The sequence below is a fragment of the Crotalus tigris genome, unplaced genomic scaffold (assembly GCF_016545835.1).
Source record: "Crotalus tigris isolate CLP2741 ecotype Arizona unplaced genomic scaffold, ASM1654583v1 scf7180000020075.792833, whole genome shotgun sequence".
In the NCBI taxonomy this organism is placed as follows: domain Eukaryota; kingdom Metazoa; phylum Chordata; class Lepidosauria; order Squamata; family Viperidae; genus Crotalus; species Crotalus tigris.
In genome coordinates, this window is record NW_024097847.1 from 401,727 (window position 1) to 427,777 (window position 26,051).

Below are 26,051 nucleotides of genomic sequence, written 5' to 3' on the forward strand. Positions count from 1 at the left end.
AACTTTTGCATTAGATATACATTCAATACACTGGACACTGTATTTTCAGGAAGTTCCAGGTTTCATTCCAAATTCTGTTATTATTTCACTCAGCTACAAACAATAATTAATCTCTTTCAGCAGTATTTCACAACCACATCTCTTTTGCTATTTCCTTCAAGAGGCTACGCCCTGTTTATCTCCAGGTCTATATTAAATTTCTATAACATTTGTTTAAACTGGTAGCACACATTTCTCAAATAACCATCGTATCTTATAAAGTGAAATGTTTCAATTACAGGAACCTGTCAGCAAATACATTTTAAAAAAGTTCTAATATGAAGATGCAAGATATAAATATGAAGATTGTAAAAATTACCTACCTAAGGCTGTGAAATATAGACAGAGTGTCTATTTTTATACTTTTTAGAGACTGTTCATTTTAAAGGGGTAGCAGGTATCATGCAGACTGAGCTATAGGCAGAGATCTGATCTCAAGTTTGAAATAAAAAGCAATTGAAGGCTAGGCCACTAGTGCATACCAAGGAACATGGGTAAAAAGTGTTCAATAGTAATCTTTATTAATTAAAATCTAAAATGTGATGACTGAAAACCAAGCATCTTGAAATGAGAACTTCTACGTTTACAATTTATGTTATACTGACAAGTTCTAATACCTATATTGTTTTATGTTGAAAACCTGAATGTTCAACAATGGAAAAGTGACTTATAAATAGGAAATGGTGCAAGTGACTTTCCAAATAATAATCTTCCCCAACCTCCCAAATAATTTAGCACTCCACTCTCTGGCCATGACAAGTAAGTGTGTATGTGTGTGGGCACGTGTGCACACACATGGTATATATTCTGAGATTAATCCACCAATGGATTGTCCTCTTCAACAAGAAACTTTTCAACAAAAATATGTACCTAATGGCATGGTCATAGTTATGAAGCAAAAAAACAACAACAACCCCAAATGACAAAGTTATGGGTATGTACACATCCTGTATTGTTGTAATTCTGGCAAAAATAACCAAAAACAAAAATGAACTTGACATCCAGACAACAAGATATATGCATCATTATAATGTATATGCATCAGAAAAGCATAAATAAATGCATGCATTTCATTGATTCCCTGCTTTTTTTCTCTCTCTAAGGAGAAAAATGGAAAACATCTGCTCTTCAATCATTTGTTATAAGAACTCCAACTCAAGGAAAGAAGCTGCAGACAGTGATCTTTCTAGTCTAGTCACTGCTTCTTTTAGCAAGCAAGGCAGATAGCCCACTTCTTAATTTAATAATCTCCATGTACTGTGGGTATCACCACTTAGGCAGGAGGCCCTCCTCTTTCAATTCAGTACAAACTACACTAAGGAAAAGCAACAGGATGATCCGTTCTCAGGAAAGCTACTCTGATTGCTACCTGCAATAGCAGGAGTACCAAGTTTATAAAGTGCTTTATACAGTATATGAAATGTATTTAAACATGTAACCAAATAATAGAGCTGGAAGGAACCTTGGAGGTCTTCTAATCCAACCCCCTGCTGAAGCAGGAAACCCTATACTGTTTCAGAACATGTGCTGCCCAATCTCTTCTTAAAAACCTCCAGTGTTGGAGAATCCACACCTGGAGACAAGTCTTTCCACTGATTGTTTAACTGTACAGTATGTAATCACCAACATGTACTACCTGGTTATTGGAGCAAATAGAAATACGATGTACAATCATGAATATCAATAACAATATTCTTTTTTAGAATATTTGGAGTAATAGGAATTGTTTTTTCTTTTGATCTATAAGCCAGACCTACAAATCTGTGAGCCAAACAATGGTCTTTCCCTCACCAAAGGTAAGTTTAATAATTTATTTGCGAAGTTCATGGCAATATACTTCACGGTATCTGGGGAAAATCTGATGGTCACAGTTAGTTACCAACATGATATACTGACTTCAGGCCCTGATTTTTTCCTTCATAGGGAATAATGCACAGCATTACTCCTAATTCTTTCACATGCAGCTGTTTTTTCAACTTGTACTGAACTTGAAGGAATGTTATACTTTTAATTGCTGCCTTCCATTCACCTATGTGTTCATTAGTCAAATGAAGAAATACATTGACTAGACAATCTGTCCCTTGACTACAATATGAAACATATTTTTATGTTATAAGATGGAACATAAGTACATAGCCATAAGGCCGTAAAACCCTCCAGGGTGCTGTATGTTTTTAGGACTGCTCAGTTTTGGGGAGGTCCCAATATACAGAGGCCTCGTGAAATAACCTGAATAGAGAGGAATAAGAACTTATTAGTACATCAATGCTACTCCAAAACAAGTAGGAAAGCTGTTAGATTCAATTATGCTCATAAACCAGAAGGCCATAACATGGACAAGGAGCAATATGAAAATGAAGAACAATGTAAAAAATAAAAAAGACAGAATCTATGCAAAATACCTGCAGGTAGTTTATGGAATTGGCACATGTTTTGGCATTTAGAATTCCTAAGACTCGGAAATGGCTGGCAATGAACTATGCATTTCAAGATGATGCTACATATTAAAGGCATACTGCTAAACTTCTTTAAATGGTTACGTCTAGCAGATGGCCTTTAATATAACTTCTCACATACTGCCACAGTGCTATTACTTTCAGTGTCACCACTAGACTTAACTCTCCACTGTCAAATTAAATGCATGAAATCTAGAGGCCAGGAACAGATGACTGGTTTTTTAAGCAGCCTCTAAGCAAGAAATAAGGGGATTTATTTTTCCCTTGATGTGTATAAGAAAAGTTAAGACAGTTCAAAGCAATTCAGAGGCATTCACTATTGGCCACACAAAACCATCACCATGTAGTTACGAAAAACTACAGGGAGAAACAGACCATGAAAAATTCTACTTTCCCTTCCGAGTACTGAAGTGCATTCACCACTAAAGGGCCAGAGAGAATTAATGCCCTCCTTTAACATCTTCATTTAAAGTGAACAAAGCAGCTCATGCTTCCATATACCAATCTGTCTAAACTTAAGAGCTAGTGCTTTTCACTAATTCTGCAACTCATGTTGCCCTTTAATTCCAGCTAATAGCCTTCATGTGGTATTTAGGTAGAATTTAGACAGCACAAATGTTTATACAGAAGATATTTGCAGAAAAAAAGAAAGAAAAGAACTGACCTGATTAGAAGTTGCACAATGGGCTGGAAAGATAGACTAGTAATTAGTTTTGGGTTAAAAGCCATAATGTGTGCTCTGCTTATTTACAAGACCCAGTAGAAGTTCAAATTGTACAAACCCAGAATTAGCAGTTTTTTTTCATTCAGGACAATTTTAACCATGCTGGAAGATTCATAATATTTAACTGCTGTTATTTATATTTTTATTTATACTAAAATTCCAAAAGTTTTTTTTCTACTGTTTCAGACTTCCACATTAGGACTACCAAATGTTATGATGATGATGACATGGATGACCAACATAGTGTAAAAATACTTTCGATACATATGCATACAAAGTCTTCAAATTAGTTTTTTTCTTAACAAAGTTGCTCCTTTTTAAAAAAAATAATAATCAAAATCTCACAAGATGTTCTGATTTGAAACCCTTCAAGATTTTCAAACAGGAATATCAAAATGTCCAAATATTTTGGCATTCTTGTATGAAACCTTAGGGATGAGGCTGCCAAATATTATGACATTTTGTTTTCTGACCTTTGTACATTTCTCATTTCTAAAATAAAAATGTTTAAAAAACAATGAATATTTTAAAATGTTTTTAAAATTATTTTAAAATGATAGCTCTTGCTACCTAAAATTGTTGCTAATCAGACTGAGATGTTATGTATATTATCTGTTTACTACAAACTTAGCCTTGTGGTACATTTCACTTCCTTCCATATTTCAGATTTTAATAATCTAGATTTAAAGCTTTGATTCCCTAATTCTAAATGTATTTGGAGCTCCCTGTTTCATGTATATAACCAATACACGAATCATTATTATTATTTCCACACCAGTAATGTAAAGTAACCTTCTTCTCCCTAATGCTTTGAAAGTATAAGATTTCAACTACCAAAAATCTCAGACAGAATGACATCTGGATACTACAAAGTTGAGAAAAGTTGGCTTAAATTCTGTCACTGAAAATAAGTTCAGAGTTAAGATGAGATATTTAGGGTTAATAAACTCAAATTAATCCCTTCATATTAAAAAAGAGCAACTGATGAACAGTACATAAAATCAAGCCAATCATTTAGGTCCCAAAAAAAACCCAGCTGTAATGGCAAAGACATTTTATTTTTGTATTCTGATTATTCACTTAGTAACAGCAGCTTACAATGGGCATCATCAATTCACTGACAGAACTTTTCAACTTTTTGTAAAAGTCCCAATGATTGAGGAAAAAGGGTTGCATACATCATCATAGATAAGAGACAATAAAGGGAAAAGAATTGAGCTCACACATAAAACATGTGGAAGCTAGGCAAGTATCTAAAACCTGTGCAGGTTGCAGACAGAAGACCTAAAATATCTTTTGATCACATTAGTCAGGAATAACGGTGGTGGTTGAAGACATCAAAATGACAGAGGCTGATCCAGAGCCATGACAACTTATTTATTTATAAGATTTACAAGGCTGCCCAACCAGGGTGGCGTATACCACAAAAATAAACAGTAAATCAAAGAAGGAAACAGAGAAGTCACATAACGTCAAACAATATATAAATACCAAATAGAAATTAGTAGCCAAACACATAACAAAACAATCATGGGGAAATTTCCACTAAGTTGACCCTAATGCATGGAGGAAGGGCACTGTCTTAACAGCTCTCATCTGACTATACAATCAGGCTACTCAGATATATGAAAGGTAGAATATAATTAGCTTTTAATGTCTGTAATTTAGACAAGAAAGCCAGTTTGGTGTAATGGTTAAGGCACCAGGCTGGAGATTGTGATTTTAAGTCCTGCTTTAGACACAAGCCAACTAGTGACTTTGAAGGTAGTTTCGTTCATTCCAAGGAAGAAGGCAAGGGCAAACCACTTCTGAAAATGTTGCCGACTACACAGGTTGGTCCAATCAGTTACTAGGAATCAATAACAAACATTAAAAGATATTCATAAAAGTCTCTTAATTGAGTGGCATAAAGTGATATTTTGTCTAATTGGACATAGATGTCGATGTAGTATTCTTGACGTCTACACTGAAGTGGTTTGTCACTGCCTTCTTTCGAGATGTTTTCTGACTTTGCCATCTAGTTTACAGTCCTGGTGTTCACTGTAGGTTTTCCCATCCAAGTATTAATGAGGGCCAACTTGTTTAGCTTATCAGCCAAAATTCCATCTAGTATTTCCTTCTGCTATAGGCACTGAAGGTACATATACAAACATTTAAATTTAAGTAAGACACAGGAAGCGCAACAACTATACAAATGCCATACATTTAGAACTTGGCTGTCTGATTTTTAAAGACACGTATATTTAAACCAAGTCTGTATAAAATTAAATTTTAATTTATAATGTTTATCTTCATACCAAATGCTCTCTTAAACCTCTCTACTCAATGGCCTAGGGAAATCATTGCATGTGACATTCTGAAGGACAAAATTATTTCATTATCTAACTTCATAAAATATCACTCTCCAGTTTGTACTATAGAAGAGCGCAGAGGACATAATTAGGCAGAATAAGCCAATAATCAACTTTCTGCCTATAAATACATGATTGTTCAAAATACCAAAATAACTCAATGATCTTCAATATAGCATCAGAAGAGGTTAACTTATATAGTTAAAGGTTAAATGTCTCATTTACCATGATCAAAGTGATCTCTACTTTAAGAGTGTTTATAATAACTAAAATAAATCTTCAATGCAAGATAAATTTAATGACTATATAAAAACAGTTCTTTTTATGAAAGTCAAATAACAGGAGGTATATGAGGATGTAATGTTAACATTAATTAAATAATGTAAACTGATTTTTATGATTCATTTTATATGCATCTATGGGTGGATGGAGAAATATACAGATTCACCGTAATTTAATAGATACTGTTTTGGGGCCAAGAAACAGAACTTAATCACTAAATGGCTCACACCACAGAGGCAGTTTCATGAAATTCCATAAGACATGATCACTGTAGGGATGACTACAGTATGTTGGTATCAAAACAGGGGTGGTATCATTGTGAACTGCTCATCAGTAAAACTGAAATAGATTTCACCATCTGACCAGAAATGAAAAGGCAACGAGCTGATTCCTACAGAATCTGCAGAAAATCGACTCTTCTTATAATTAGCTTATTATAATCAATTTTGAGACACATAATTATATAAAACTATACACTATGTTGGCTTGGTAACTGAAAGAAAACAATATTACAAGAAGAACTATAACTCATGTGCTCATTGGAAAATGGAATAATAAAATCAGTTCTACTATTGATTTGATTCACAAATAATACCAAACACTTCTAATTAGTCAGATTTTTTTTCAATTGATACAGAAAACAGACGAATCTGAGACAAACATAAAGAGTCATTACTACTATAGAAAAATAATACTTTTTTTAAAACATCCAAAGACAAAAGAAAAGAAATGTTTTCTGTCTGTTTTTTTCCAGGTATGAATAGTCCCTCTCGAGCATCTCAGATATCCATATACATATTTTTGTTTGGAAAATCAAAACATATTTCCTTAGTCCAGTGCTCTTCACAAGTATGGATTTTAGCTCCCAGGATTTTCTAGCTATTAGAATCATTGGTGAGAAGTTTGGGAATAGTAATTTACCAATTGGAGTATACTGAAATTTGGGAAGTGGAATTCTAAAGCAGTAATGAGTACTTCTCAGTTAATTCTGTAATTTGAGATCAAGTGCTGAACTTCAGTATATTTAACTGTAGCAGATAATATAAAAGATATTTACATTTCATCTGCTAATTACTACTTCACCATTAGGTTCCACAGATGGCCAGCAAAAATAGTTGTTTAGTGATACCTCTTGGTATCATTTAGTCTGACAGCCTCTGTGCTGGGCTTACATACGTGGATACCAAAAGGGTTTCCACCATACCTTGGCAAACATTTCCTTGAATTGGTGAGAATATCCCTAAAAATCCTAACAAAATATGCTTTTTCAAAACTACATTAATACCTAAAAGAAAAAGAAACTTGTACCGCCTACTAAAAATAGTCTTTTATCCCTGCATTTATGTCTAGAATCAACAAAGTGTTCTTTCTTTTTAGTACAGAGCAAGGGGAAGGAATGTTTCAAGGACCATCATTTCAACAATTAATACAATGTAATTAAAAACAGAATAAATTACAGCGATATGTTTAAATGCACGTTATACCTGCAATACATACAATCAGAATATTATACAAACCAGTGATTTAATGTGGTGAGAAAAAATATCCATATTGCATCTACTTGGCCTAATGTGATAGATTTTCTGGCAAACTACCGTATATGCCGGCGTATAAGACGACTTCCGGAAGTGCTAAACTTGGCGCCAAAGACAGGGGTCGTCTTATACGCCGAGTCGTCTTATACGCCGGAAATACTGGTAGTTTCCAGCGTATAAGATGATGTTCTAGGAAGGCGACTCGGCGATAAAGACAGGGGTCGTCTTATACGCTGGGTCGCCTAATATACCGGCATATACGGTATATGTAACAGTTTAGTATTATATGTAGTCAATATGTCCTAATTAGATATTACGTAGAAAATTGAGTTTCAAAGACCTTCTTTTGTCAGCAAAGAAGAGAAGAAGGAACATTGCAAGTCAGAAGTACATACTACTACTCTTTCTCTTGTTTGCCACTCTGGATGCTTTTATCATTTTGTGGGTTTCTATATGCTTCAAAAACATTGTGGAGAAAAATAGCAAGAGGAAGGTATATTGCAGTGGTGGCGAACCTTTTAGAGACCGAGTGCTCAAACTGCAACACAAAACCCACTTATTAATCGCCGGGTGCCAGGTGGGCATGGCCCACTGGGTGGGCATGGCTGTGGTGGTCATGGCAGATTGAATGGGTGTGGCCAAGGTGGGTGTAGTCACCCCAATGTTGCTCATGGGGAGAGATGCCTGTGGGGGGTGGGCAGGGTTGGGGGAGATCCAGAGGGTTTCTGGCAGGTGGGGCAGGAGGCAGGAGGCTCGTCCTGCAGGGTGAGGTGAAGCAAGGCGGGGGTGCCATTGCCATGGGGCAAGGCAAGGGCCGGGGTGGCTGCTACCTGACACCATTGGCCTCCACACACAGAGGCCAGCGAGCACATGGGGGCTGACAGTGTCCGTCAGCAGCCACAGCCTGAGGGACCCTTGACTGGCGCACTCTGGGGCTCCGCAGCCTGCTGCCAGCAGTTCAAAGAAGCTGCCTCTGAGCTGGATGGCCAGCCAACAGCTGAGGAGGCGATGCAGTGGGTCGTGCCTGGGAAAAGGAGAGCATGCGAAGCCAGGAAGGATGGGACGGGGGGGGAGGGAAACCAGCCGGGCTGGGATGCATCCGGCCACGTGGGATCTCGGTGAGTTAGCAGGCAGCTGGTTGAAGAGGGACAGTTGCCATCTCCAGGGCATGGCATGTGTGCCCACAGAGAGGGCTCTGAGTGCCGCCTCTGGCATGCGTGCCATAGGTTCACCACCACTGGTATATTGAATATGTTTGCTGCCTTGTTATTTGTAAAAAAATAATAAAGGTGGGATGCCAATAAAATAAATATAAACAATTTTAAAAGAGCTCACCTGAAATCTTTAATTATAAATCCAGTTTAGTATTTGTTGTGAATGTACCCAGTGTAATCATGTACCTAAACCTTTCATGGATTAATATACTTAGTCAAAGAAAAAATAATGAAACTTAAATCTGATTTTTAAATAAAAAGTTATTTTAAAAAAATAAATAAAATTCAAACTTAAATTTGAGTTTAAAATTAAAATTTCCAAAAACATTCAGAGAAGTTTCTATTATAATTTTTAAAAATATTATTTTATTTTTTAATCAAGGATTTTTATAAGTCCTGTTAATCAGACTCATCTTCATTTTCTTATTATTTAACAAATCAGAATATAAGCATGCTAGCAATATTCCATTATTAACCTGAATGGAGTCAATGTTTTCTATCTACTTGTTTCATACCCAACATTCAAAGTTGCAAATATCTTGAGATTTTTTCTGATATTATTTTAAAATCATAGCTTTTGTGTTCTGTATTAAAAGCCATTGTTAAACAATAAATACAGCTTAAAAAGTTAAGCAACAAGAAAGTAGTTTATTCCTTTTCCCCCAAATTTCTAATGTAGCCTACACTTTTTAAAGATATGGGTAACTACTGGAGCTATTGAAATCAAAATATGAGTATGAAAAAATAGACACAATGAAAAATGCAAGGTCAAACTAAAATATATAACATAGATGTATGCCATTATTTATAATTTTAACATATTAATATATGAAATCATTTTTGCAGGTTGCAGTTTTAACTGCTTTAAATAATTTACTTTTATGATTCAGCAAGCAAGTAAAAATATTGTATACTTTCTGCAGCTTTTGAATGGAAATATAAGTGAGTTTGAAAATTAAAATAAGTAAAACAATTGCAAAGAAACAACAAAAAACAAGGAAGTCAACAAACTCACTAATCACTGTGTTGAAGTAAGTCACTCTTAGGCCTTATTACCAATTTATATTTTTCAAATTTAGTCTGCCTTAGACTCTTCAAAAGATCATTTTTTAATTCTGTTTAAAACTTAATTGCATTTTTATTTTACCTTGGGGAGAAATCCACAAAAGTTATTAAATTACTAATTGGCTTTTCTCTTCCTCTCTCTCTCTCTTACACACAGAAACACACACTGATACTAATCTAAAGAGGATATGCAAACAAATAGAAAGCTTCATTCTTGCACAGTCAGCTATAGATTTAAATCAGGTACAACATGTGCACCTTACTGGCAAAACTCTTGACATCAATTGACTAAACTCCTACTTAAGGCTCTCAGATATATGACATCTCACAGCTAGAAGGTGCAATTACCTTTTTATAATGACTATGGCATAATTATATGACTTTTTTCTTCCAACTCTACAATAGTTCAAAGAATCTTTCTGCTTTGCATTTCTTGCCCTTGAGGTTGGGCACTATTGCTTGTTGACATAACTGACATCTCTGCATTCAGAAATATTGTTCCTCAGTATTGCCTCTCATGCAGAAGCCAAGATTCCACTTCGTACTAAGCTGCTTGGTTTCTCTGCTAGATATACAAAATAAATGGAGCATTCTATCTCTACTTTACTAACCACTCAACTACCTGCATAACTATAACTCACAATAGGCGACTAACTTTTCATAGAAAAAAAAACTGAGGGAAAGTAATGGCATTGTTTATAAAGCGATCCCATGGTGACATGTAATTGAATCCAAATATCTCCATTCATCCACAGAACTTAATGGATTTTTCTTCTTTCATGAATGTCATTCCCTATCTGTATTAGATTTCCAAGGACTCACAAAATGTCAAATTTGAGGAGAGGAGCAAGTAAGCAAAAAGTGAGAGGAAGACATGTTGTATGAACAGAAATCCCCTCATATTGTACTAGATGTAGTTCATAGGCAATAAGAACCTTAGTTCCAAAATAATTTTTGCTGCACTTCATAGTTCACTAAGCTTGAACATTTAATTAGTTAAATTAGATAGGGCAGAGTTTAGCTTCATATTATTAGGTGAGTCAGTGTGGTGTAGTGATTTTATTTATCTCCAATATTGTGCCAATCTCTTTCAACCCAACCTACTTGACAAAATTTTTTATTGTGGGGATTAAAAAAAGGAGAGATCTTGACCTTCTCTGCAAAAGATGGCATATAAATCTAACAACTAAACAATAATAAATATAAGTATTACTGAATTCCATTGAGTAAATGTTGGTGAATAGATCTTCAAGGGAAAAATTATACATGAGTAAATGTTTCAAATTAACATTTCTGCTTTTAATTTTTTAAACTTTTATGTTTTTATAGTAGTCATTTTTTCTCCCTAGTTATTACTTAAATATTGAAAACCAATAGGTAACTCACAAAGTAGATTTTGAATAGTCACACAATTTGCTATTAATGTTGCTACAGATTCTGAATAAATCAGTTCAATGTTGCTACAGAGATACTGAATCGGCCAATTCAGATAGGTAAAACATAACTGAAAAGGAGCTTGTCAATAACGCTGGAGCAACTTTTTTTTTTGCTGTGAAATGAATCAAGGAAAATTAATTTAGAAGATAAAATGCTAATAACTAGGGCTTTTCCCCCAAAATCTCTTGTTCAACAAGAATGAAAAGGAAGAAATTCTAAATATTCACAATATAAAAATACTAGTCGTAAATTTGCAACAAAATTAGAACAAACAATAGCATGGCTCTTAGAAGGGTATATAAGGGAAGGGGAGGACAGGAGAGGAATAATCATAGTGATAAAAAATATATTTTTTTAAAAAAAATCCCAAGTTAATCAACTTGTGAAGTATTTGGACAGTATTTCACAAAGCTGATTAACCTGACACTCTAAAGTAATTTTTGATGAAAAATAATTAAAACATTGGAGGTTCCAAATTATCTAAGGACTGCCTACCTTGAAGTAAATATTGCTCAGTCTTTCAGTCAGGTTAATTGCTTCATTGAAATTTGATTTGCTGAAGAACTGTTTTCAAGCTCATAAAATCAAAGATTATGTTGTTTCAACTGCTAAAGTTTAAAATTAATTTAAAAGACAGAAGGATGAGAAATGAGAAAACTGCAAGAAGCAATTATACCCTAAGGCAGATAATACCTCACTGTAAAATTGTTGCACTGGACAAATTTCTAGTGGAATTATTGTAATAGTTGGTACTACTTCTATAAAAAATTATTTCTAAACTCTGCACTAAGTGAGCTACTCCATTAAAAGAAAAAAGATATAATTAAAAAAATATCCTACCTATATATAGTAGCAGAATAATTCTGCTAATGTTATCTTGTTAGAACTCCAAATTGTTTTATATCTAACACCTGTCCTACGGACTATCAGTCCACTGATGGTTTGGCTACCCCAATTCTTTATGGTGCTTCCCGAGCACTAGGCCAGAATGCAAGATGAATTTATCCAAAATACATTTTGTTACCCAATGACTAATACAATAGTTGCTCATTCATTTATTTAAAATATTTGTATGTTTGTCCTAGAGCACAACTTTGTGCAGCTCTTAGAAATAAAATCACAAAACCATAAAAACAGAAATTAAAAACTCAGAACCTCAGTCATTCTCCTGGGATGCCTCAATAACCACCGATGGGTTCCCATCACTCTACCTGAAGGAAATAGATTATCTGGAGCATTTTCCATCAGATTTCAAGCCAGGACATGGAGACTACTAATTGCACTTGGGCTTAGCTCTGGTGGAACTAAGATTGTTGTGTTTCAATTGTCCTGGTCCTCTTTGATCTCTCATCAGCTTTCAAAATTACAGTATTTTTTTTGGCCCAACCACATTGATCAGGAGTGGCAGGTAGGTGTTGCAGTGTTTCTCCTTTTTTCTATAGCTGATTCCAGATGGTTCTGATGGAGGTGGGTCAAGTCTAAAGCCCCATCTACCTGAAGCTCTAAATGGGGAAGCTCTCCACTGGACAGAACAATGACACAATTTGAGTTTCTGCTGGATCACAGTCCTGCCCAAACAGCTGTGGTCAGGGCTTTTCCTCAAATTTGTCTGATGTGCCAACTATGCCCTTTCTCAGATTGCGAATCCTTTCTCATGTTTACTCATGCTTTAGGCACCTTGTGCATGAATGTCTGCAATTTGCTCTATATGTGGGTGCCCATGAAGACCATTTGGAAATTACTGCCTGTGCATGGAGCCCCAGACTGAGGGAGATTGACAGTTATTTTATGTTTCTTCCATTTGCAAATAATCGCACCAATTGTTGCCACCTTCTCACCAAGCTGCTTGGCAATAGTCTTGTAGTCAAGGTCCCCAAACTTTTGGGCACTAGGGACCAGTTCCGTGGAGAAAGGTTTTTCCACAGACTAGAGAGTGCATGGTTTTGTGTGCTGCCTGCATCCCATGGCATCCCATGCCTGCTTTGTTTGTGCGGATCGATTGCTGGCATGCAGCAGCCCAGTACTGGTCCACGGACCAGGGATTAGGGACCCCTGTTGTAGCCCATTCCAGCTCTGTGTAGGTCTACAATCTTGTCCCTGACTGACATGCTTGGATAGCTCTTTGGTCTTGGCCAAGTTGGAGAATTTGGGATCTGATTTGATTGCTTCTGTGGACAGGTGTCTTTTATATAGGTAAGAAGCTGAGATTAGGAGCACTTCCTTTAAGAGAGTGCTCCTAATCTCAGCTTGTTACCTATATAAAAGACACCTGGGAGCCAGAAATCTTGCTTGATTGATAGGAGATCAAATACTTCTTTCACTCATTAAAATGCAAATCAATCTATAACTTTTTTGAAATGCGTTTTTTGGGATTTTTTGTTGTTATTCTGTCTCTCACCAATCTACCATTAAAATTATAGACTGATCATTTCTTTGTCAGTGGGCAAACAAACTAAATCAGCAGGGGATCCAATATTTTTTTCCCCCACTGTACCATATTACTTCATTTACTTCTTTCTTCCTACAAGAGTAATATAACCAAGAACTTGCCCAAAAGCAAAAAAAGAGCTGTGTAGTAAAACTGTAATTCCGAGTTTATTGTTTCAGTTTGAGAAAATAAGGTTAAAGTCTCATTTGTTAGGACAGGAACAAAGAACAAGACCTAGTTCAGAAGCATCACTTTAAAAAATAACTTGGTTCTATCACTCTGGAATAAGAAGCTTTTTTAAAACAAGATTGGTCCATCTACTGTTTGTGAAATGTTCAAAACTACAGGATACTCTTTTCTGTGAACCAGTCAATCTACCCTGCTTTCTTATATATTTATGCCATTTTTACATGTAATAACTGCTGTTTTATTGAAATTTGATATTGTATATAATAATAATAATAATAATAATAATAATAATAATAATAATAATAATAATAATAATAATAAAAAGTTGGAAGAGACCTTGGAGGTTATCAGGTCCAACCCCCTGCTCAGGCAGGAAACCCTATACCATTTCGGACAAATGGCTGTCCAGTCTCTTCTTAAAAACTTCAGGGTTGGAGCATTCACCGCTTCTGCAGGCAGGTTGTTCCACTGGTTAATTGTTCTAACTGTCAGGAAGTTTCTCCTTAGTTCTAGGTTGCTTCTCTCCTTGATTAGTTTCCATCCGTTGCTTCTTGTCCTGCCTTCAGGCGCTTTGGAAAATAGCTTGACTCCCTCTTCTTTGTGGCAGCCCCTGAGATATTGGAACACTGTTATGTCACCCCTCATCCTTCTCTTCATTAAACTAGACATACCCAATTCCATCAACCTTTCCTTATATGTTTTAACCTCCAGTCCCCTATCATCTTTGTTGCTCTTCTCTGTACTCTTTCTAGAGTCTCAACATCTTTTTTACATCGTGGTAACCGAAACTGGATGCAGTATTCCAAGTGTAGCCTTACCAAGGCATTATAAAGTGGTATTAACATTTCACGTGATCTTGATTCTATCCCTCTGTTAATGCAGCCTAGCACTGTGTTGGCTTTTTTGGCAGCTGCAGAACACTGCTGGCTCATATTTAAATGATTGTCTACAAGGACTCCTAGATTCCTCTCAGTTACTACTATTGAGCAAGGTACCCCTCTACTATACTTGTACATTTGGTTTTTCTTGCCTAAATGTAGAACCTTACTTTTTTCACCATTGAATTTCATTTTGTTAGATAGTGCCCAGTGTCCAAGTCTGTCCAGATCCTCCTGTATCCTAAGCCTGTCTTCTGGAGTGTTGGCTATTCCTACCAGCTTGGTGTCATCTGCAAATTTGATGAGTTCCCCATCTATCCCCTCATCCAAATCATTGATGAAAATGTTGAAGAGCATTGGGCCCAGAACAGAGCCCTGGGGCACCCCACTACACACTTCCCTCCATGTAGATGTGGTTCCACTGAAGACCACACGCTGAGTACGGCCGGTCAGCCAGCTATTTTTTAAATTATAATTTATTTAACCCACCTGTTATGTTGAAATTCTATATACAACTACAGAATTATATACTTGTGACGCTAACTGAAAAAATGAAGTACAGATCCAGGATCGGCAACTTGATTGTTAAGTGAAACTGTGATTGTGCTTATGATTTTACTTTAGCTTTCCTTTGCTTTACACAGGTTGTAAATGCAAGGTCTGGTTGCAAAGTTAGTTTTTCATCACCGTCGTAGCTACAAATGGTTGCTAAATGAGGAGTACCTGTAATTTGCCAAGGCCTAAAAGTTATTGCTAAAATGGATATTGTTAATTTGCAAGAAATCTGAAATATTAAGGGCCTGAAAAAATGTTAAAGAAGTTTCTTATAATGTTAGGATGAGACTAATTCAGCAAAGTACTTCCTTCTCCATCCATATATTTACCCATCTCAAGTTGGTGGCCAACTTCATTACATAGAAAATGTAAAATCATGAGACACATATATCATAAGGATTTGTCCCCCTATTGACCTTTTTTTTGGTTTAACAAAATAACAGAAAACAATAACAAAATTGGAAGGGATCTTGGAGGTCATCTAGTCCAACTCTCTGCTCAGGCAGGAAACCCTATACTATTTCAGACAAATGGCTGTCCAGTCTCTTCTTAAGAATTTGCAGTTTTGGAGCATTCACAACTTCTGGAGGCAAGTTGTTCTACTGATTAATTGTTCTATCAGGAAATTTCTCCTTAGTTTAACAACTATACATTTGTTAGTAAAGTTTGGTACTATAGTAGTAGTACAATTTAAAAAAGAGAATGTGATTTAAAATATATGCCACCATTTTGGAACTTAACATTAAATTTATCAGTATGTGATGAATTATAAATTTATTGTGCGTGAACTATAGCAAAAACAAACACAACCCTTTTCAGTAGAAAGTTAGTGTCATCACAGATTTACAGTTTTGGATTGATGTTTGCTTTCTGTTTAAGAACTCAATAATTATGGACATAATGGAAAATTTTGATCAATATTGTACTTTGTGGTCATGGTTTAATGTAGTGTCTAAAAACTGAGCTGCTTATTTTTGCATCCATTATGCATTTCTTGTTTTCTCTTGTTCTTATATCTTTTGTTCTTTTTGTATATTAAAATGATTTTTTTTAAAAAATGCAGAACCGAATGCTAATTAAATTCTGAACAAATAATGCTGATAGTGAAGAGCATCCAAAATAACCCAAAATTTCTAAATGCATTTATATTTGTCTATGTGCCCCAAAGATCATAAATTCATAAGATCATAAACCCAGAAACATAAATCACAGTAGCCTATTATATTCAGTTTACCATGTTCTGGCCAAGGTAGTCACAACCAAGAGAAATATCAGGTTTTAAAAAAATAAAACTCGTAAAAATTCATCACAAATTTCCAAACATATTTTAATCCTTTGGTTTCCAAGTATTCAGTTTTTGTTAGTGAAGAACACCAAGGAATCCCAACATCGAAACTAATTTCAAGTTGAAAAGTACCTTAAATTTGTTTTCAAATAATATGTTCATTAATAAATGTGACACCCAGTGAAATTTCATTTCAACAGACTAATGAAAGGGCATCAACTATTCACAAATGTCTGTTAAATAAGTAAACAAGAATGGCAATTTATACTATTTGTAGAATGATGCAACTATGCAAACTACTCAAATTTAATTTGTACCAATTTATATCACTTAATGCAATAATACAAATGGTTCAGTCCTCTTTACTATATTAGTATTTGAGGCTTTAACTGTATTATTAGTACTTGACACCAGGAAGCTATTCTAGACAACTCAATTTCTGTTACAAAGTCTGCAGAAGACATGTGTTTTCTGTCAAAACCACAGTTCCTTGTAAAGATTTAAGGCCCCTGTTTTCCCCCCATGTTCCTGAGACTATAGTGTTATTTAACTGTTTTGAGGTAGGAAATATTTTATCTAAATTGGACTCAGTGTTTCTTTGTGCATATTTTTATTTACAAAACTGTAAACTGGTGAATTTCTTAGGCTGAGTTAAGTCATAAATCTTACTTCTGATTACAATAAACTTCTACAATATAGTCCCTTACTTACAATTTGTTTAGTGACCAAAGTTACAACAGCACTGAAAAAAGTGACTTATGACCATTTTTCACACTTATGACTGTTGCAGCATCTCCTGGTCATGTAATCAAAATTCAGATGCTTGGCAAATTACTCATAACAGTTGCAATGTCCCAGGATCATAGGATCAGCTTTTGCGACCTTCTGACAAGCAAAGTCAGTGGGGAAGCCATGTTACAACCATTTTATAACTTAATGACCGCAATGGTTTAGTTAACTGTGGTAATAAAAGTATAAAATGGGGCAAAATTCACTTAACAACTGTCTCACTTAGCAACATAAATTTTGGGCTCAATTGTAGTTGTCACTTGAGGACTACCTGTATTACTTATACAGAACATAAAGAGTTGGTATTAAATCCAATTCATCAGTGAATTGTTTTGTGAAACATACATTGAATTGAATTGAATCAAAATTGAATCAATTTTCTTCCTAACTCAATTGTAAGCAAAGATTAGAAGATGCATCCACTATTGTTCCTTATATATTATTTCTCAAGAACAATTAAACAAGTACTTTGTATATTTTATGCACAACCCCTTAAAAGTAGGCCCATTTGTACCAAAGACCAAGACATCAAAAATAAACCTAGCTTGTTCAGACAAAAACAACAACATTTATTCAAAAAGTTTCTAAAAGATTCCTTTGCTTTTTACTTTAAAAAAGTAAATCAAACTTGGGCAATGTACTTACTTATACAAGGTGTGGTGGCAGAAACAATTTAACATATCTTTTTAACCAGCAGTCAAATAATGTAAAATTTCTGAGAGTTACTGATCTGAATACTGCTTTAATTATATGTTTCAAGAAACAATTTCATTCTACTTTTTTTATTTTAGGTGACATGGATATCAATGAAAGTTTTGCTTCCTTCTGTCAAGCAAAAGTAGAAAATTACTGAATTTATCCAGTCTTTATATTACTGGCAGATATCAGCATTCCTGTGACAGCTATGTTTGAAACACAAAGGTTAAATTACAGAAATGCAACAAGCTATTACTGTACTTCTTACACATGGCAACCACCACACCTTTGTCAAAGATAGCAAGTTATTTTACTTCCTCTATCCCTATTTTTTTTTTCTCCTCCATTTTTGAGCAGGCTTAGCAGAATAGCAAGAGGTGAATTTCTGTAAACCCTTGCAAAGTTAGGCCTTGCCAGCACACGCAACACACACTCCCATGAAGAACTGCAAATGTACTGGGCGGGGGATGGGAACTGGCAAGATAAGATAAGAAACAATTATGCTAAATATGATTCCTCCCTGGGAGGAAATACTCAAGATCAGCCAGAGGCAGCTACCAAAAAACAGTGTGTGTAGTGGGGAGATTGGTACAGATTGATAAACCCTGGGAATCCAAGCCAACCATCCTCAGCAAGTGGGGCATTGCTGAAATCAGTCAACGATGGGGCAATCAAATGGGACTAGGACCGTGGAGATGGCTAAAACCCCACACTACACCAAAGGTCAGGTCTCCAGAGCGCCAACAGGTAAAAATATCAGTTTATAGCCGCTGAAAAGAAAGAAGTTTCAGTGACGGCTTCTAAACTGGAAATGCGGCGTAAGAGGCAACCCCAAAAGAGCCAACCTGGATGGCATCTTGCTAGGACCTAGTAGGAGGCATTACAAGGGGGGATCGTATGGTGGTGAGGGAATGAGGCACCTGAACTCGTGGCCAGAGTAAGAGGCTGAGGTGGAAGCGAAAATAAACGAATTACAGACATAAATCTGTGTGATTTTACTAAGAGGGATGGGACCCAGATCTTTCCCCGGCACCCTATAATACTCACGCCTTGTCCACCAGCTCCCGGACTTTCCACATGTTGAGCATCTTGGCGGTGGCGGTGGCGCCGCCGAGAGACCCCTCTTAATTCCCCTTAATTCTTAATTTTCCCCTCGGAGCTCAGCTAGCCGCTCTTTAGCCACGGCACCGCCAGGCCAGGCCCGTCTAGCCTTGCCACCTCCCGAGCTTCGCCAACGGCACAGAGAGACAAACTCGGTTCTGCCTCCGGAAACCGGCAGCTCATGGTCGCAAAGCCTGCTGGGACATGAAGTCTGGATGCAACGAAGTACCGAACTGTAAGAAACGACGTTGCCTGTTGGAAAATAAGGAAAGGCAGAGCATTCCATCGCATGGCATCCTGGGAATCTTCCGGGCTCTTCTTCTTATTGGAAGGATTTAGAAAAAGATCTATTTGCACTGTTTGCTGGGAATTGAAGTTTTAATTAATTGCTTTCTTAGGCTCAGAAGAGTTGGGTTTAGTGGAAGTTATTCGTGATTAAGGAAGTCGTAATGATGCAACTTTAACTGTAAACTAAAGGTTTCAACAATTGAATATCCATGTAACTGCGTTTGTCTGCCAAAAGGGAACAAGGAAGAGATATAAATTTTAATTTCGTATTTTTGTTTCTATATTATTCAAGCTTATTCAGAGATCCGAAACTGGAATCTTTATTCTGAAAGAACCTAAATAAGTCCTAATTGGACACAAAGCTATACTTATAAATTAAACATTATGTGTACTTTTAATGACAGCAAATTATTTCCAGTTAGCCTGTTCCACTTTAGTTATTTTCTGGCATGTCATCACAAGGGAAAATTGAGACTTTGTTTAACATACTACTTGAAGAAGGTGAAGAAGGAGCTTAATTGTTCTTTCCTGAATGTGCCAGACTACACCCAAATAACTGATTCATGGAAATGGTTCAAATCTAGCTCTAATGTGGATTCAACAAGGATTAATGTATGCATATGTTTTGCTCACAAGGTTAAATGTGATTGTTTAGTTGTAAGTTGTGGCCAACTCTTCGCAACTTCATGGACCATAGCATGCCAGGCTCCACTATCTCCTCGAATTTATATTTGATTTGATTTAAGACTGTTCAAGTGCAGAACAACTCTGGGCAGCTTACACTATAAAAAAAAATTAAAAATCCATAATAGTAAACACAAAGAACATAAATGTCTGCCCATTGCAGAAATACCACACACATACACACCAAAACCTGCAGGGCCCTACCCTGCTGCTATTTAGGAAAGCCCCCAAAATGTGACTTTCCAACATTATGGGGCAGCAATTTGGAATCCTATACTGAGTAAGATATAATTTGGTGTTCATGCTGCATTGTTCTCCCTGTTGTAATAATAAATTGTTTTTGTTCTTTGATTACTTTTTATTTTTATTTTTTAATTCAATATGTTTGTTTCTTAATTTTTTTTTAGATTGCTTATCCTATCTTTATTATTTTTATAAATACAGTTACTCAAGGGAGTGAATAGACCTAATATTCCTTCTTCTTCTCTTTCCCTCCATCAGCAACCCTGTGAAGTGTGCTGGACTGAGAAAGAGAGTGACTGGCCCTAAAGTCACCCTATCAGCTTTCCTACCTTGTAGCAAGACTAGAACTCACAGTTTCCCTGTTTCTATCCTGGTGCCTTATTAATTGAACAAATACATTCTAGAAAAGAAAGAAAACTATTATTTATACTTTTATACAGTGTTTTTTTGTTAAAAAAAAAAAAGGTGCCAGAACTCACACACGTCATACAACCCGTCTTGCCTACCCTATAAGGTTTACCTCTGTAGTTGAAAAAAAAGCCCTTCAATTTTTAGTGTATCTAAAAGACTAGGATTTTGTTTAAGATAAGTTAATATTATTAATGTTATCATGCACTGTGTGGTTTTAAATTACAAGAAGGCATTTTATTAATCTTTTGGGACATTTATCATTGGCATACCTATTTAGTTTAATGAGTGGAAATGTCAGCTTTCTATGTGGAATGAAATTGGCCCAATAAAACAAAATTTGGTTGCTTGTAAAAGATTGAATTATTTTTAAGAAGTTGTCAAGGTGGAAAAATTTACAATTGGAGTTTAATATGAATATTGATTTGAAACAAATTAAAGTTGAAACTTTGTCAATGAACAGATTACTTTTTAATTTACCTTTAAGTTAAACCCAATTTAATAAATAAATCTGATTAAACCTCATATTGTAGGTCTACCTTTACATCTGACCAATACATAATTAATATATATTATTAATAATAATACCTCCAAATCACAAGACATTGGCTTTATTCTTATTCTTCTCCTCTGCAGTTTAAATATTAAGTATAAAAAGCTAAAAAGAGATTTTCGTAGACATCCCAGCCTTTGAACTACCCAAGGAACTGAAACAGCAAAGTTTCTCTGTCAGGCAAGCTTCCACGCCAGCCACCTTTCTTTCCTCTTGCTTTGCCTCTTTTTAACTTCACACCCCACCTTCTGTAAGGGAAAGCAAAAGGCTCACTGACTGTCTCGGGAAAGATGGCCTCCATGTTTATGTGTCTCCCACCACCACCATTGGCTTCCACATCACATGGTCCGACCCAGCCAATCAAGCCATGCTCTGGCTGTGGTAATCTGGTGTCTCATGGCTCCTCCTAGAAGAGGCAGACAGCGCTGGAGGGGACCCCGCTCGCATGATGCCACCAGCAGGCATTTTCAAAAACAAACGAGGATAGGAAGGGAAACAATAGGAAAAGAACGCAACTCTGGAAAATCATTCAAAAAAAGGTGCCGGAACTCTGTTCCGGTGTGTTCTATGACAAACAAAGCCCTGCTTTTATAGATTAAATTTATATTTCCAGAATTGGGGATGGCCACATTACTTGCTTGATTCTTCTGCAGTACAATTAAATATCACTTTTATATTTGATAGGACCTAATATCTGTAGTTTCCCAGAAGTGGTGCTACCGGTAGCCATATTTGCTCCGGCCACAACCTCTGTACTTTCTCCTTCCCTGGGTTTTTGATTATGCTAACCAGTTAAGATTTGGAAATGTGAAGATTTATATACATATAAAGATATTTTCTCATTCTCCTTATGATCACTATTGAGGATCTCTTTGTATTTTACTTATTTATAGCTATTAATGTGAAAACGTTTTATGAATACGAATTTGAATAAAAATTATGAAGACTTATGCAATAAAACTACCCCAAAAAATATTAATTCATCCCATATGAATTAATGCCAACAATACATTGCATGTTTTATTTTCAACACCATTCATCTACTTGTTAGTATAGAGCAGTTATAACAGCTCTGTTATGGTACTGCAACCTCTGCAGTTAGGTTAAAATAATTTTTATAAAAATTAAAATTATGAAATGCTTACTGGATTGTCTTCCTACATTGCCTCCATTTTTTTCCAAGCTTATATTTTGTCTGAATATGTGTGTGTGTGTTTAGTCACAATATATCTTAACACTAAAGTATTATACCTTTTCTATGTTTATATTTGGATTTAGCTGCTGGAGTTGTACTAGAATATCCATATTGTTTGTGACGTGCACTTGTACCAAGCTTTTTTTATTCAAGTTGATTGCTAGTAATGTAGAAGAGATATAATTATTACTTTGCACGTAAGAGCACTCTGGTAGTCCTTATTTAACTGAAAACAAGGTAGAACCTTTCAACATCACTGCACGTTCAAGTTTTTACTTGCACACAAGTTCTCTAAAGCTTAGTAATTAAGGATGGGTGTATTTGAAAAAAAATAATTTTCTTTTCCCTGTTAGGTAGGTTTTACTTGGACTTTTCCTTTTGTTCATATTTCATATTGATTGTTTACATTGCTTGTCTATCAAACTATCATGACTGTAATGATGGGGTATGCAATAATGAAAAAAAGAAATTCATTCTTTATAGTGTCTCATTAAAACAATAATAAATCAATCTAATGAATATACCATTTGGATTACAGATCCCTATGATTTAACCCTAATCTTTAACAATCATCCTAATCTGGAAGTAATTCAACACTCCCAAGAGAGTGATTAGGATTAGGTTGATGAGGATAAATTGATGAGGATTACATTTATGAAAGATACCCCTGTACTGTAGGAGAATATTTTCCTTTTCATCCAATTATACTACAAGCATGGAAGAGGGTATCCTTAATCATTTTTCAGAACGTCATAGGAAAGGAGGTAGTTTTGAAAGGAGGTTGGGTACAGATATTCAATTTTCCAATCTGTCATCCTCCAGATCTATTAGATTGTGATTTGAAATACAGCATTACCAAACAATAATGTTTGCTTGCCTGTGATATAGCGGGATGTGAATCCCATCCATTCTGGTTTATTCAGCAAATCATTTCTTAGATTAACACACTGTGTGTAAATAACTGCTAAGTTCTAGAATTCAGCCAGCGTTGCTAAGTATGACATACAGTATTTGTAGCATACGGCGGCGAACCAAAAAAGTTTTCTTAAGCAGCTGCTATTTAAGGTATGCTGTCTGAGGTTCCAGGGCAATTAACACTATCAACTAGGGATAGCACAATCCATCATGACTTTGTCAACTTCACTTTTAAAATTGTGAACTGCTAATAACATCAATCTGCTACAAATGCCACAGTACACATATGCTTGAGTGTAAAGTTTCATTTTATTAGTGCTGATCATTCCACATTTTTTGTCTGGAATTATTTCAATTCAAAGCTTGTGAGAGAGGGGGGAAAAAACCTTACTTTCATCCATATATTTTGTCACTTCCTAGTTCACATGGAGGAAGGGGGAAGCAAATTCTGTTACGTGCATGTTAAAATAAAAGAACTCCTAACCCACATGGTGTTGGTTTCTTAGTCTGATCTACCTTGCAGGGCTAACAAATTGCCTCCTGTTGGAGATTTGACTAGATTTAGGGTTTTAATTATCTGCTTTCCAGAAAAAGTTGATAGTGGGATATAACACCAATTGACAGTGTTGGAATATAACAGCAATTATGGTCAATGGATGGGGGTGCATAAGCATTTGTTTGTTTCTTTGGTATTATGTATGTTGCATTTTGTGTTTTAATTTTGTTATGAGCCACTGAGAGTCTGTTTGGAATTTGGGATGGGAGTTATAAAATAATGAACAAGTACTCAATAATAGCTGTAGTAGTCACAAAAGTAAGAGTATATGATCATCTGTTGGCCCACAAAAGATTTATATGCTACAATATATTTAGTAGCAGAAATCTTTCTTTAGTTGACTCATGTTAGACGAGAAGAGAAACAAGTATAGGCACTGAGTATTTGTTTTTCTGATTAGTAAAAGTGGACATTGCTGACAGCACAAGAACACTGAATCAGCTAGTAGTACCAAATGGTAAATAGTTGTGGCAGGGCAGCATTCATAATCAGTCGTTTTTACTCCAAAGATCCAGCTTTATACTCAGTTCAAATTATAAGAATGAATTCCTGCAAATCCTCATGAAAATGGAATCAATGTAAGTGTGATTGTTACAATATTATAATTGTTATTCAGTACTGCATTATGGGTTTAGTTCCAGATAAGTCATCCTGAGAAAAAGATACCTTTGATTAATGTTGAATGCATTGGGCAAGTCCAACGTTCATGCTTCCACGTGCTCAGAACGATGTTTTTCCTTGGAATCTGAAGTGCTGCCATAACCTTAGCTAATATAAAGTGAGCAAAGAATACTGGAATTACTACAATGCTAGAACACAAGACAGAATGATAGTTTTCAGTCGACAAAGCACCAGTGTATTCTTCTCTTTGAAGTTGCAGAATTATCTCAATTTATAAACCGAGTGTTGCTGGCTTCATCATTAAAGAGATGAAGTGATTTGAAAACTTTAGAAAAACTGTAATCAGTGTCAGTGAGACCAGATTTCATTTTACCAAGTCTAAATGCTCTGAGGAAGATTTGGTTGTTTTCAGAACTGCAGCACACAGAAATGGGAGAGGTTTATGCTGATGAGTTAATTAGAATCAGATAAAGGCTGTGTTCCTGCACAGGTAAGAAACCACAGAAATGATGGGAAGCCTGGTAAAATATATAATTCAGACTCTTTGGATTCATAAAGTGCATTAAGTATGAAAGCCTTTTAAAGGTAACTAAACAACACTATGAATCATCCTTTGAGAGAAAGGCAGTGCAGTCTGATGTGATCAGAATGAAATGTGATCCTAGAAAGTTTCTTCAAACATATTAACAAGAAAAAAGTTAAGGAAACTGTAGGTCCACTAAAGAGAGAGAACGGCAAGGAAATAACAGGCAACAGGGAGAAAGCAAAGCTGCTTAACTCATACTTTGCATCAGTCTTCACACAAAAAGAAACTACAGCCCAACATACCAAAAAAACCACTGCAAAAGACAAATTAGAAACAAAAATTAAAATAAGCAAGAAAATGGTAAGAGAACACCTATCTGACCTTAATGAATATAAATCACCGGGGCCTGACAGATTACATCCCAGAGTTCTGAAGGAGCTGGCAGATGTTATCTCAGAACCATTGCATCATATGTTTCATAAATCCTGGAGCACCCAGGAAGTACCTGAGGATTGGAAAAGAGCTGATGTGGTTCCCATCTTTAAGAAAGGGAAAAAAAAACGGATCCGGGAAACTATAGACCAATCAGTTTAACTTCAATACCTGGGAAGATCCTAGAAAAGATAATCAAAAAACAGATTTGCGAACAACTAGAAGCAAATAAAGTTATAACTAGTAGCCAGCACGGGTTTTTGAAAAACAGATTATGCCAAACCAATCTTATTTCATTCTTTGATAAAGTGACTAAATTAGTAGACCAGTGAAATGCTGTGGATATAGTATACTTAGATTTCAGTAAGACATTTGATAAAGTAGACCATAGTCTACTCCTTAGTAAGCTAGCAAAAGGCGGAATAGACAACATCACCACCAGATAGATCTGTAGCTGACTGGCAAACTGTACTCAACGAGTAGTCCTCAATGGCACTACATCCACATGGAGAGAAGTAAGCAGTAGAGTATCACAAGGTTCCGTCTTAGGCCCAGTACTATTCAATATCTTCATAAATGACTTAGATGAGGGAATTGAAGGGGAAT

General features: G+C 35.7%; 1 protein-coding gene across 1 annotated transcript in view; it reads right to left on the bottom strand.

Annotated features, from left to right (window-relative positions):
- CLINT1 (clathrin interactor 1) overlaps positions 1 to 19,237 on the bottom strand; it is an 80,755-nt gene extending 61,518 nt beyond the window's left edge. The window contains exon 1 of the mRNA XM_039365475.1: positions 18,971 to 19,237. Coding sequence (XP_039221409.1) covers positions 18,971 to 19,011 — 41 coding nt within the window. The 5' untranslated portion in view covers positions 19,012 to 19,237. The remainder of the gene's footprint in view (positions 1 to 18,970) is intronic.
- Between the last annotated feature and the right edge of the window lie 6,814 nt (positions 19,238 to 26,051).